At 49.9% G+C, this 13699-nt stretch overlaps 2 protein-coding genes across 9 annotated transcripts; one reads left to right on the top strand and one right to left on the bottom strand.

Annotated features, from left to right (window-relative positions):
* The first annotated feature begins 175 nt into the window (after nucleotides 1-175).
* Nucleotides 176-2745, top strand: Slc50a1 (solute carrier family 50 member 1). Of its 8 annotated transcripts, none has more exons than XM_076862100.1 (6): nucleotides 176-250; nucleotides 1026-1103; nucleotides 1242-1365; nucleotides 1939-2100; nucleotides 2357-2476; nucleotides 2557-2745. In XM_076862100.1, exons 2-6 carry the CDS (start codon nucleotides 1042-1044, stop codon nucleotides 2656-2658), a joined length of 570 nt encoding a protein of 189 aa, XP_076718215.1. In that variant the 5' UTR covers nucleotides 176-250; nucleotides 1026-1041; the 3' UTR covers nucleotides 2659-2745. The 8 variants fall into 8 exon arrangements, with proteins under 8 accessions (XP_076718215.1, XP_076718219.1, XP_076718211.1 ...); XM_076862104.1 differs by lacking the exon at nucleotides 176-250 and adding an exon at nucleotides 615-808; XM_076862096.1 differs by lacking the exon at nucleotides 176-250 and adding an exon at nucleotides 615-768.
* Nucleotides 2746-3456: 711 nt separating this feature from the next.
* Nucleotides 3457-3995, bottom strand: Dpm3 (dolichyl-phosphate mannosyltransferase subunit 3, regulatory). Its single transcript, XM_076862068.1, has 2 exons — nucleotides 3938-3995; nucleotides 3457-3811 (listed from the first exon to the last, which is right to left on the bottom strand). Exon 2 carries the CDS (start codon nucleotides 3804-3806, stop codon nucleotides 3528-3530), a length of 279 nt encoding a protein of 92 aa, XP_076718183.1. The 5' UTR covers nucleotides 3807-3811; nucleotides 3938-3995; the 3' UTR covers nucleotides 3457-3527.
* Between the last annotated feature and the right edge of the window lie 9704 nt (nucleotides 3996-13699).

The raw sequence follows: 13699 nt of genomic DNA on the forward strand, positions 1-13699 counted from the left end.
TCAGGGAAGCTGATGCCAGCTGAGGCATGCGCCCCGCCTCACAGCTCCACGACAGCAGTGGGAAGGCTGGGAAGGACACTTATCAGCAGCAAGCAGGTTGGGCCAGGGGTCAGTGACAGGGGCATGCGTGGGCTGGGCAGGCCAGTTAATCGACCTTGTGGCTGAAGAGGGAGGGGGACGTCTGACGAAGGAAGACGGTCTTCCCCGGCAATCCCTGCACGTCGGGGCGGAGGGGCGACGAGGGGCTCCGGTAACGGGGAGACCCACACTCTGGGCCACCCGCGACCCTGATTGCAGCTCTGGGTGGGAGGCAGGCGGAAGCCCGCTGCCGGGGCTCCTGAGTTCCACCACACCTCGGGCACGTTGAGTGAGGCTGGGGGTCCAGGCGCTCCGACGTGGGCGGCCGTGTGGGGGACAAACTCGCGAACCCTCGGAGGGGATCCGCCGGGACCGCGAGGGAGACTTCCGCGCCCGGCCTCCGGGAGGCGCAGCCCAGGCGGGCGGCGCGCGAGGGCGGGATGCGAGTTCCGGTGCGGCGCGCGCGCCGTGCGGGGGGCTCGGCCGGTTTCCGGGGCACGGCGGCGCGCGGAGGCGGGGCCGGAGCGTGTGGGGCGGGGCTCCAGCGTCGCCCGCTACCCGCGGAGCCTGCTGGCGCCGGGCGCCGGGCGCGGGATCCGACTCCGGCGGCATGGGGCCGGGCGGCGTGGCCGACACGCTCCTTTCCGGAGCTTGCGTGCTCTTCACCCTCGGCATGTTCTCCACCGGCCTGTGAGAGCGCGGCCGGGCCGGACTGGGGCAGGACCAGGAAGTCAGGAAAGGAGAGAGTGGGCAGGGACGTGGCCATAGCCGGGGCTGCGTCCGGAACTCGGGGTCAATGTGGAATCCGGTTGAGGGGACCGGGGTGCAAGGGCGAGGCTGTTCGCAAGCCTGAGGGAGGGGCGGCCTGCGGGCCTTGGGGAGGGTCGTGAGTACTGGGCATCTCCCACCCACCACCCTTCATCCCTCCCTTCGGGACTCCCTTACAGCTCGGACCTCAGACATATGCAGATGACCCGGAGCGTGGACAGCGTCCAGTTCCTGCCCTTTCTCACCACGGATATCAAGTGAGAGGGGCGACGGCTGCGTTGGGAAAGGCTGTCTTGAGGCAGACGGGGTAAGGGCTGGAGGACGCGGAAGAAGCCCCAGGGGACACCCTTCTACACTCAACCCCGCGGGCCGTATCCCTCCCCTCCGCCCTGCAGCAACCTGAGCTGGCTGAGTTACGGGGTCTTGAAGGGAGACGGGACCCTCATCGTGGTCAACGCCGTAGGTGCTGTGCTTCAGACCCTGTATATCTTGGTGTATCTTCACTACAGCCCTCAGAAGGTAGAAAGCCCTCCCTGGAACCCACCTTCCTGGTGCACGCCCTGCCTTGCTGGCAGTGCAAACACTACTTCCTAGAAGACTATAACAGGTTGGCACTGCCACCTTTTCCTAGAAGGTCCTCCTTCCAGCCTTGCAGTTCTTCCATGAAGCTAGTCTTCCTGGACTCACACATTGCCCCCCATTCTGGCAGGGCTGGTAGTGCTGCCCTGAGCTTCCACCCAACAGGCTGAGAAAGGGCTTCTGTCTCTTGAGAGCTCCTTCAGGGCCAGTGCCTGAGAATGAGATGGTGAGCTCATCTTCCCCAATCACACAAGCATTTATTAAGCTCCTACTGTGTGTGCCAAGCTCGCAGAAAAAGGTACCTTCCCTTCACTAGAAGGAGTGTTGTGTGGATAAAACTTCTCCTTCAAGTCACTGATGGGAGACAGGCTGTGACAAGCGTAATACTAGAGGTTGCAACAAAGATTACTTTCCCCTCTGGAGTATGGGAGCGGGCAGGATGAAGTCATTCCAACAGGGAAGTCAGAGTGCTCCCACACATTTGGAAATAAGACTCCTCTTTTTCACCTGCAGCGTGTTGTGCTCCTACAGACTGCAACTCTGCTGGGGGTCCTTCTCATGGGTTATGGCTACTTTTGGCTCCTGGTACCTGACCAGGAGGCCCAGCTGCAACAGCTGGGCCTCTTCTGCAGTGTCTTCACCATCAGCATGTACCTCTCACCACTGGCTGATTTGGTGAGTGGGGGTGTCCAGGAGGTAGGATAGATAAGAAGGACCAGGCTCCCATAGCCAGAGACTGTGGCTATACTCCAGAGGAAAGGAAGATCCAACCCTGGAAAGAGTCAAGGCAGTAGAAGGGGGAGTGGGAGAGCCAGGAGAGGACTGGTGACATCAGGAAAGGTGTTTGACCTTTTTCCTGAGGAAATTCTTGGACAAGATGGGAGCTTGACTATGTACCTAGACCAGGAGTGTCTTTCATCCTTTCCCACAGGCCAAAGTTATTCACACTAAATCAACCCAGTGTCTCTCCTTCTCACTCACCATTGCCACCCTCCTTACCTCCTCCTCCTGGTCCCTCTATGGGTTTCGACTCAAAGATCCTTACATCATGGTAAGCAGAATACAGAGGGGGTGACAAGTTTGTACAGTGAAAAACTGGCTCCCTGCCTCATAGCAGCCCTTTGATTTCAGGTGCCCAACCTTCCAGGAATCCTTACCAGCTTTATCCGCCTCTGGCTTTTCTGGAAGTACCCCCAGAAGCAAGACAGAAACTATCGACTCCTGCAAACCTGAAGCAGTTCACCTGACCACTGGGCACCTTAATGCCAGCTTGATACCAAAGCACGCTCCTTGTTTTGGCTGGTCCTGGTGACCAGTTCATGGGTGCAGTACATTGTGGGAAAGAGGAATTTGAGATTAGAGGGATCAAAGAAAGAGCTTTACTTAGATCAGGTGGGACCTAAGAGATGAAATCACTTCTTTTTTTGAGAGATTATCTTTTGTAATTATGAAGGTTGGGGTTTTATCTTTAGAATGTGCCTTAAAATAAACTGTTCCCCACCCCTGCCCATCATGGCTTATTCTTTATTCATGATTCTAAACCTGTCTAGTTTGGTGAAGGGTAGACCCAGTTATTCTCAGGCTGATGAGGCTGGCTCAGAAAAAGTATCTGGAAGAACCAAGATGTTGGAAAGACCCAGGAAGGCTTAAAAACCAAAGCTTGGAAGTTATAAAGAATGGAAGTTAGGCTTAAGATGTGTTTCCTGTTAAAGAGACCAGGAAAATAACATTTATATTTGGAGAGTTCTTGAGAAGGGGTTTTGCCGGTTTTTTTTGTTTTTTGTTTTTTTTTAATTTGTAGATGGACACAATGCCTTTATTTATTTATTTTTACGTGGAGCTGAGGATGGCAAGCACTCTACCACTGAGCTACAACCCAGCTCTGGGTTTTGCCTCTTTTTGAGCAAAACTGGGAACACCAACAAGATGCAAAGGTAAAGGCTGAGATGGCCTCAGGAAAGGCATCTTCTCACGACCACTGGTATACAGCATCCGCAATTCCCATTCTGCATACTCAAAACTAAACAAGGGTTAAAAAATAAATTTGCTCTTTAATTGGGAATGTGAGGGAGGGTTGTCCAGGCGGGAATGGCGTTAGAGTGTCAGAAGCGTAGCCCCCTGCGGGCTAAATCAGCTCGGGCCTCCTGAATCTGGCTCTGCAGCTCACGGGCGGCATCCTCGCAGTCATGAAAAGTGGCCACGCGATATCCCACAGTGCCCAAAGCATAGCAGCCTGCGGACACCAGCAAGTAGGCGGGCAATGGCCACAGGACTTCCCGGCAGGGCGAGGGCAGGTCCAGGCCCAGAGCTCCCATGGTCAGGGCGGCCCAAGCCGAGCCCAGGAGCGCCAATGCCCAAAGCCATTGAGCTAGTTTCGTCATGGTCACTGCGGAAAAAGAAAGCAAAGTTGGGGGTCTCTTCCGACCCATAAAATGCCCTACATTCGAGACCCATTCCCCCTTGCTCCCACGGTCTTCGCCTTCTCCACTAAGCCCTCAAACTACAACCTTACCTCTCGCCTTCGTCCAGCTGTCCGTGCGGTCCTGGCCGCCATCAGCTTCCGGGAGTCCTCCGCAGCTCCGCCCCGTCACCGCGCGGCCTTCTGGGAGCTGTAGTTCTCAGGGCAGCGCCCGGTGGGTTCCAGGCAGCGCTGGGAGTTAGACGAGGTTTCCTAGCAGTCTCTGCTCCGCAAACCATTGGCTGGGTCCCTGGAACTGCTTCCCTATTCCGGGATTCAGCTCCACTGGCGTGGGGCTTGTAGAAAGACCGAGCTCACCCATAAACGTTGGAACAAGGTGGGAATATAATATGATCCCCAGCGCATTCTTTCATTCACTGAAGCATTTCTTGAGCGCCATTAAAAAAAAAAAAAAAAAAAAAAAAAAGCCAATATGATGGAACTGGTACTCTATAATGGTAGAGTTTTTGTTGTTATTTTATTTTGTTACCAGGGATTGAACCAGGCATGCTTAACCACTGAGCGCATCCCCACCTTTTATTTTTTATTTTGAGACAAGTTCTCACTAAGTTGCTTAGTGCCTAAATTGCAGGTTTAGGGCTGGGTTTGAACCTGTGATCCTCCTGCCTCAGCCTCCCTGGTCGCTGAGATTACAGGCGTGCCCCATAGCACAAGGAGGTGATAGAATTCTTGCCTATCATGCACAAAGCTCTGGGTTCTGTTCTCAGTACCAAAACACACACACAGAGTGCCAAGAGGTTTGAGGAGAAGGGGAGAGGGAAGAGGGGAAGGAGTCAGGAAAGCCCTGAATTGATAACTAGCCATGATGTCTTGAGGTAAGTATTAGGAGCTTGGTGGGTATGGTTTTTAAAAGAAACGCACAGGGGCTGGGGGATGTGGCTCAGTGGTAGAAAGCTCACCTAGCACACGTGAGGCACTGGGTTCAAACCTCAGCACCTCATAAAAATGAAATAAAGATATTATGTCCACCTACAACTAAAAAATAAATATTAAAAGAAAAAGAAACGCACAGGTGAAGCCAGAGAGAGAAGGACTCCAGGAGTTATGTCCTTTAAAAATAGAAGGAATAGGGCTGGGGTTGTGGCCTAGCCCGATCTAGGCCCTGGGTTCCATCCTCAGCACCACATAAAAATAAATAAACAAAATAAAGATATTGTGTACAACTAAAAAATAAATATCTAAAAATATAGAAAAATTACAGAGGAATTATCTGATATCTTTGATCGTATAAGGTATTTAAAAAAAAAAAAAAAAAAAGTGTGGGCCCTCACGAGTTTGGCAGAGCCAGGCGCAGAGGCAATCCCTGAGGCTGAGGCAGGAGGATCAGGAGTTCAAAGCCAGCCTCAGGAAAAGCGAGGCACTAAGTAACATAGTGAGACCCTATCTCTAAATAAAATGCAAAATAGGGCTGGGGTGTGACTTCAGTGGTTGAGTTCCCCAGTGCCAAAAGGGTGGGGGGTAGGCATGGTGGTGCATGCCTATAATCTCAGCATCTCTGGGGGCTGAGGCACAAGGATCATAAGTTAAACACCATTCTCGGCAACTTTGCAAGGCCCTAACCAACTCAGTGAGATCCTGTTTCTAAAAAAAAAAAAAAGGCTGGGAATGTGCCTTGTGGTTAAGCAACCCTGGATTCATCCCCAGTACCAAAAATAATATAATAAAATAAAAGGGCTGGGGATGTGGCTCAGTGGTTAAGTGCCCCTGGGTTCAATCCCTGGTAACAAAATAAAATAAGTGATGTAGCTCAATGATAGAACAATTGCTTAGCATGTGTAAGGCCCTGGGATCAATCCTAGGGGGGAAGAAGATAATAAGTTAAATAATTATAATAATAATCAGAAGTAGTAAATAAACATTCTGAGCAGCTATTATGTGTCATGCCCTGTACAACACTGTCATGTTTAATTTTCACAACATGCTGCAGTCGGTATTTTCATATCCCCATGTATGAGCAAGGAGACACAGAAAAGATAAAATGCAAGTAAATTTCCCAAGGTCAAACAGTAAGAAGCCATCCAACTCAGAGGTATATTCTGGGCAAAAGCACTCTGCTTTGTTGCTGGTACAGAAGTGGTCAGATAGGGATCATGGTAACAGGGAGCATTCACTGATTGATTTCTAGGTGCCAGACAGTGTGGTGAGTGCTGTAAGTGCATATCTCATCCAATCTTCACAGCAACCATATGAAATAGGTACTATTATTATTTCTGTTTAATAAATGAGGAAACTGAGGTGCAGCCCAGACAATCTGACTTCAAAACCTGCTTACTTTACCACTACAATACACCATCTCCCTCTCCAGGTCTATGAAACAGAATAAAGAGGGAAGAAATTGATAAGCATCTATACCAACTTAGCAGGATAGAGGTGGCATCTTGAGTGAGGAAAGACAGATTCTGAAACCTCATATCTTATATTAAAATACACAGTGCATTAAAAATATATTAATATCATGCTCCCATCTGATCTAGTTTGGATCTGAAATGGCCCCCCAAAGGATTATATGTTGAAAGCTTGGTCCCCGGTGCAGCAATGTTCAGAGGTGGGGACTATGGGAAATGATTGGATCATGAAGACACTGACCTCATCAATAGACTAGTGCATTGATGATTCAAAGCTGAATGGACTACTGGGAGGTGGGACCTAATTGAAGGGAGTGGGTCCTTGCTGCTGTGTCCTTAGGAACTATATCTTGTCCCTGGCCCTTTATTCTCCCTCCCTCTGCTTCATACTGCCATGAGGTGAGAAGCTTTCCTCCTCTATGCATTTCTGTCCTGAAGTTCTGCCTCATTTCAAGCCCAAATCAATGGAACCAGCCAACCATGGATTGAAACCTCTGAAACTGTGACCCAAAATAAATCTTTCCTCCTTTTTTTTTTTTAATTTTGAGTGGGGGTTTCGCTAATTTGCTCATTTGGCCTTGACTTACAGTCCTCCTACCTCAGCCTCCTGAGTCACTAGGATTACAGGCATCTTGGCACTTGGCTAAATTTTTCCTCCTCTAAATTATCTTTCTCAGATATTTATCTTATCACAGTAACAAAAAGCTAACATACCGCCAAGATGCCAACACACATACACACAGAGTTAGGGGTGTAACTCAGTGGTAGGCAACTTGCCCAGCCTATGTAAGGCCCTGGGTAAAATCTCCAGACACACACACACACACACACTGGAGCCCTACATATGCTACAAGAAAATGTGTGCATATTTCCCTAACAATCAGCTCAAGCATCATGTCTGCTAAGCAGCCTCCTTGGGCCTTGGTCCTGTCTTGGGGGTTGGTTACCACTCCGTCCTCTGTGCTCACACTGGGTCTCTTCTATAGATGGCAGTAATCACGTTGAACTACAAAAGATTTGTTTCCCTGCCCAGGACCATCCTATCTCTAGAATTAAGCACAGGGTGGGAAACTCAGTAGGGTTTCTATAAATGCAGAGAAGGACAGGTTAGCATTTGATGTTTCCCAGAGAAACTGACTCAGCTTCCCTGGTCCCTTGGTCCCTGGTCCCCTACTCCAAAGGTTCCAGTCCACCACACACAGGGTTTTTGGCCATAGAAAGCACTGGGCAAAAGCCAGAAAATTCTTAAGGTGCAACTCCTTTCTCCTCAAACCTTTTGCAGATCATCACCCTTCTGCCACAGCAGGACAAAGAACATGTGATGACCACAGGGTATGGGAAACAGGGTAGCTTGGGGTAAAAAATTGGGCTTTTAGAGCCCAGTGGTCCTGGGGATGGATCTTGGTTTCTTCCTTTATTTATCTGAGTGACCTTGGGCAAGTAATCTTAGCTTTTTGAACCTCACTTTTCACAGCTGTACAACACAACCAATAATCGATCCTCTCTGGGTGTGTCTATAATCCCAGCAACTCAAGAGGCTGAGGCAGGAGGAACACAGTTCAAGGTCAGCCTCAGCAATTTAGCAAGACCCTGTCTCAAAATAAATAAAAAGGACTGGGGGTATTGTTTAATGGTAAAGTTCAATCTAGTACCAAAAACAAAAGCAAACAAAAGACAACCCAATGTGATATAGGTAGGGTGCCTAAAACAATGTGTGATATTTGGGAGGCATGAGTGTGTATTAGCTACACTTGTTGTTATGTACACTTGCCATCAGTTACGTCTCAGGGCTGAGGATGCACTTCAGCCCTGCCCTGGCTTCCCCTCCTACCATCATTCACAAACTGAGTGAGCTAAGTTACTTCTGCAGCTGGCCATGCTAGTAATTGTTGACATTTTCTGCTCTTTTTTAGGGTGGGGATACTGGGGATTAAACCTAAGGGTGCTTTATTACTGAGCTCCCCCCCCCCATCCCTTTTTATTTTTTTATTTTGAGACAGGGTCTTGCTAAGTTTCTTAAAGCCTTGCTAAATTGCTGAGGCTGGCCTCAAACTTGAAATCTTCCTGCCTCAGCCTCCTGAATCACTGGACATTTTCTGGCTATGACTACCTTTGGTTAGGGAGGGAGACAAATTCCAAACCCAAGAGCCCCCTAAAAGATGGAGAAATATGCAAAACTAAATAGGTCCCAGAGGAGGGGAGCTTGACTGTCTGGGGAGAGGTTTTAAAGGGGCCCAGAAACTTGAGCTGATTCTAGAAAGATGAGTAACCATTTCCAGTTGAAGAGGAAGCACGGGAGGCCAAGGAAACAGTCTGAATAAGGCACAGAGGCATAAAAGTCTGTGGTGAGTAATCCTTTGTGACCATCTCTGGGACAAAGAATACTTCATGAGGTTGGGGGAGAGGTGGCAGGAGATAAAACTGGGAAAGCTGGCCAGGGCCAGGTGATTAAAGACCCCTTAAATGTATTTGTATTGGGGGTGAAGGGTTGGTGCCTCAGGTCAGTGTCCCACCCCATGGTCCCCATATGTGCCTGTACATCATGTCAGGCAGTAGGACTTGGTGACCACAGTTGCCAAGGTGATTACTAGGACCTTGGGAAGGGTTTCAGGTGGTCAGGTTACATTGAGTCCATCTCTGCCCTTAGGACACCCATAGTTTCATAGCAGCAACAGGACAAACACACATATAATCAACAAAAACACATACTTACAAAATTACAGATGGCTCTAAGGGAAAATGGGACATGAGAGCCTGCACTGATTGGAGAAGGGGCTGGTGAGTCAGGGTTCCTAGATAAGGTAACCCAGAGCAGACAGAGGAAGGAAAAGATGACAGCCTAGGGGAAGAGGGACCCAGAAACAGGCTTGAGCAATCTAGAGGAGCATCTGGCTCCTTCTGAGAATTCTGCAAGTTGGAGCTGAGGAAAGGTAAAAGCTGAGTTTCAGCAAAGAGCTCCAAGTGTAACCTGGTGCGCTGTCTCCTTTCAAGAAATAGCTCTTCCCACTGTGCCACGTGCTGTCTAGATACCTGAAACTGGCTGAATCATAAAAGGGTGGGAGATGGAGTTCAGTGCAGAGTGCTTGCCCAGCATGCACAAAGCCCTGGATTCAATCCCTAGTAAGACAAAAAAACAAAAGTCTTGGACCGGATAGAGCTGAGTAGTAGGAAGCTTTCCTATAATTCAGGAGGTTGAGGGCATCCAGCTGTTTCAAGGAATTTCTAGGGTTGTGTAATGACACCCCCAGGGGGCCCCACCCCTTTAAAACCCTTGAGACAGCCTGTGGTCAGCCTTCAGGGAAAGTCTTGACCCAGAAAAGGGAGAACCTAGAGGGTTTTTTCCTATGGGATCCTGTGTGGGCAGGAATTCTGCCCTTTAGTCTCCCAGACACTGTAGCCTCTGCCTCAAATGAAAAAGGGACCTTCCCCTGCTCTTCTCTTCCAGTTATTTGAGATGAGACGCCTCAGAGACCGGCTCCTCACATTACAGGAGTACCATTTGGCTCAAGACTTGTCACACAGGGCCTCAATTTTATACTTCTGTTATCGCCAAGTGCAGTTACAATCACACTGTTACTCTAGAGAACAGAGAGAAAGGGGCTTGCTGTAAAACTGACCGTTTTTTTTTGTTGTTGTTGTTGTTGTTGTTGTTTGTTTGTTTGTTTTGTTTTTGGTGGCACTAGGTATTGAACCCAGCAGGGCCACTATACTGTTGGGCTACATCCCCAGCCCTTTTCATTTAATTCCTCTCTTATTTTATTTATATTTTGAGATGGAACCTAGCTTACAGCATGCTAGGCAAGTGGTCTGCTCACTAAGTTGCCCAGGTTGGCCTGAAACTTGTGATCCTCCTGCCTTAGCCTCCTGATTCACTGGGATTACAGGCATGTGACACTACACTGGGCTTGATTTAATCTTCATTGTAGAATTTTTAAATATATTCAAAAATAGAAAGAACAGTACAGTGAATCTGAGATGCCTATTTTCACAGGCCTTTAAACAATAAAATGGAACGTGCAGTTTCCTGTGATAGAAAACTTTCTATAAATCCTGTAATAATCTTGTGGATAGCAGGATTATATTGTAATGTAACATTGTGTTTAAAAGTGTTAATTTGGGGCTGGGGCTGTGGCTCAAGCGGTAGTGCGCTCGCCTGGCATTCGTGCGGCCCGGGTTTGATCCTCAGCACCACATACAAACAAAGATGTTGTGTCCACTGAAAACTAAAAAATAAATATTAAAATCATCTCTCTCTCTTTCTTAAAAAAAAAAAAAAAAAAAGTGTTAATTTGGGGCTAGGGTTGTGGCTTCAGTAGAAGAGTGCTTGCCTCACACTTGTGAGGCCCTGGGTTCCATCCTCAGAACCATATAAAAGTAAACAAAGATATTGTGTCCATCTGAAAAATTAAAAAATAGTGTTAATTTGGGCTGAGGATGCTTCTCAGTGTAGAGAATTTGGCCAGTATGAACCAGGGCCTGGGTTCAATCCCTAGCATCACACACACACACACACACACAGTGTGTTAATTTCTCAAATGCAGACGTGCTTGTTTTCCTTTTTAAGTGTATCTGGAACCTCCAAAGGTGGTAGGACCTGGACTTCTCCAGCTTGCAAAGGACCTGTCTCCCAGGAAGCAGTTGCTAAGACTTGAGACCCGTGGGCCCAGGAGTTTCCCACCCTGCTGCAGAGGTTGGGGTGAACAGGGCTGCCTCTGGGAGCGCAGGGGAAGCTCCAGGCAGTAGCCATTCTTACACTGGTTTGCTCTAGACCCTCAGCTCCAGGTGAGGGGGGGGTGTGGTGTGTGGCTGATTCCAGGCCACCTGGGGGGCTTTTCTCTCTGCCTCTGCAGGAATTCAACTATACAGCAATTACAGTGCAGTTGGCTCCCTGGGAGGGAGGGATTGGGAGCATAATCTTGGCCCTGCCTCCCCAGGCCCCAACCCAGGAACCTTTAGTTGGCTGGGAAGCCAAGAAAAGTATTTGAAGGGAGCAATTAAGCACCCTCGAAGTGCCTGCTCCAGGGTTCCGACCATTGTTTATCTAGGAGGCAGTCCTGTTAGTGACCCTAAGTCAAGGAGGACTGTGCCTGGGGCAGGCCAGCCCAGAGGTTCCCCTGGGGCAGGGCCTCTGGCCTGCCATTCTTTCAGGATTCCCACAGCGCCCAGGCTCCCCCACCCCCAGTCTCACAATGAGCTTTAATGCGCATTTCAAATGAAACTTTTCCCTTTGTATCTCTCTGTGTCTCTCAGCCTCTCTGTCTCTACTGGTCTCTGGTTCTCTGTTGTTTCCCAACATCCTTCCTGAGCCCCTGGGGAGCAGAGTTGGGGGGCCGGGCAGTGGGAACAGGACAGCGTCCTGTTCTCACCAAGGACAATAAGGGCCGGAAAGGGCTGGAGCCAAGGTCTGGTGCAGACTCCCCCTCCCTGCCTGCCCTGGGCGCCCCAGTCCCCGCCCAGAGCCACTGGCATGACCTAAATGTCAGGCACCCTGTATACTAGTGCCAGTCCTGGGAAATTCAGCCCTACCAGGGTCGGAGAGCCTGCTTGCCCTTGGTCTCACCTTCCCATTGCCCTCCTGGAGGGTGGCATCACCTTCTGATCCAAGGACCGACTCCTGACTCCTGGGACGCTCAGACAGGCTTCCATTCTCCAGCATGGACACCCCCTCCCACCCGTATTATTTACTCCCGTTTCCCGAGCTAGTAGCGGGTGCTGACGGGTGTTGTGGCCACGTGCGAGGGAGTAGGAGGAAACATCTGGTTTCCCTCTGTCCTCCAGGAATCCACACTCTCCCTCAGGTCTACTGCCTCCGGGGTGGAGTAGAACCCCAGGGGACCCAGGGCCAAGAGGTTAGACCTTTACTCTCTCACCTGGCTCTCCGGAAGTCCTGGTGTCCTCAGGCCCCCTTACTTAATGATAGTGATTAGGTGGTTATGATGCCCCTGCCAGGGTTAATTGGCAGGTCAGGTGTAAGCAGCCTGCAACTAGGCACCACAGAGATAGGCTGGGTGGAGAGCTGCAGTTGGCGCCACCTGCCTTGTAAATGCACCCATTCCCCAAGGAAGGGGGTCATTATTCCTGGGCCACATGCTACCCTGGTCCTACAGATTCCTTGGCACTGCCTCCTGGGCCCTCTTTTTTTTTGTGGGGTGGGGTTTACTGGGGATTGAACTCTGGGAACTCGACCACTGAGCCACATCCTAGTCCTATTTTGTATTTAACTTAGAGACAGGGTCTCACTGAGTTGCTCTACACCTCATTGTTGTTGAGGCTGGCTCTGAACTCCTGATCCTCCTATCTCAGCCTCCCAAGCCACTGGGATTACAGGCCTGTGCCACCGCGCCCAGCACTTTGGGTCCTTCTTATCCTCCCCTATCCACAGAGGATATTGGCTGTCAGGCCCCACCCAATCCATCCCAGAGTTATGTCTACCTGGACTGGGACCTGGCCCTCTATCCGCTGCTCCCACTCCAGGTAAGGAGAAATTCAGTTTGACAGTAAGACCTAGAACCAATCCAACCTCTTCATGGGCCCAGGGCCCATTCTGGGCAATATCCCTCCTCCCTCAGAGGCTCCTATAGATCACAACCCTTCTCACTCCTCACATCAGTGGGGGAGATGGAGCCTAGAACTGCCATCCTCCCAGGGAGGCCGTTCTCCACTGAGCTGTGTGTGTGTGTGTGTGTGTGTGTGTGTGTGTGTGTGCGCGCGCGCGCACACGCGTGTGGTGCTGGGGATTGAACCTTGTGCATGTGAGGCAAGCACTCTACCAACTGAGTTATCCCCAGCCCTCTGCACTGAACTCTACCTCTACTCCCAGCCGAGGGATAGAACAAAAGACTTCATGGTTGCCTTCCAGCCAGGCACAATGGCAAACACCTGTAATCCCAGAGGCTCAGGAGGCTGAGGCAGGAGGATCATGAATTGTAAGCCAGCCTCAGCAACTTAGCAAGGACAGAAGCAACTCAGTGAGACCCTGTTTCTAAATAAAATATAAAAAAGGGCTGGGGATGTGGGTCAGTGGTAAAGCACCCCTGGACTCAATCCCTGGTAACCACCCCCCTACACACACCTAAAAAAAAAAAAGTTTCCTTCCATATCAAGAGCTCAGGAAACTCTCATCCCTGGTTCCTCAGGGATAACTTGCTGGGGAGGGTGTTGCTGGTCTCCAGAAGATAAACCCACAGTGCCCTCTGTCGGCATCTTGGGGAAACTGTTCAGCATTCCTTCCTGGGCAGGGCATAAAAGGAAAGAAGGTTCTGGGGCTCAGCACACAAATGGGAGTGGGGCAGGGTAAGGTGGCCTCTAATCCTTGACCAGAATCCTTTACTTCCTTCTTCATCTTCACTGGGATTTCTTTCCTAACTTAGGTACCTCACATGTGCAGAATTCTGTTCTGGAAAGGTGGAAGGGTAAGTTCTTTTATTTAACCAACTCACCAATCTTCTGC

The sequence above is a fragment of the Callospermophilus lateralis genome, chromosome 7, assembly GCF_048772815.1.
Source record: "Callospermophilus lateralis isolate mCalLat2 chromosome 7, mCalLat2.hap1, whole genome shotgun sequence".
NCBI classification, from domain to species: Eukaryota; Metazoa; Chordata; class Mammalia; order Rodentia; family Sciuridae; genus Callospermophilus; species Callospermophilus lateralis.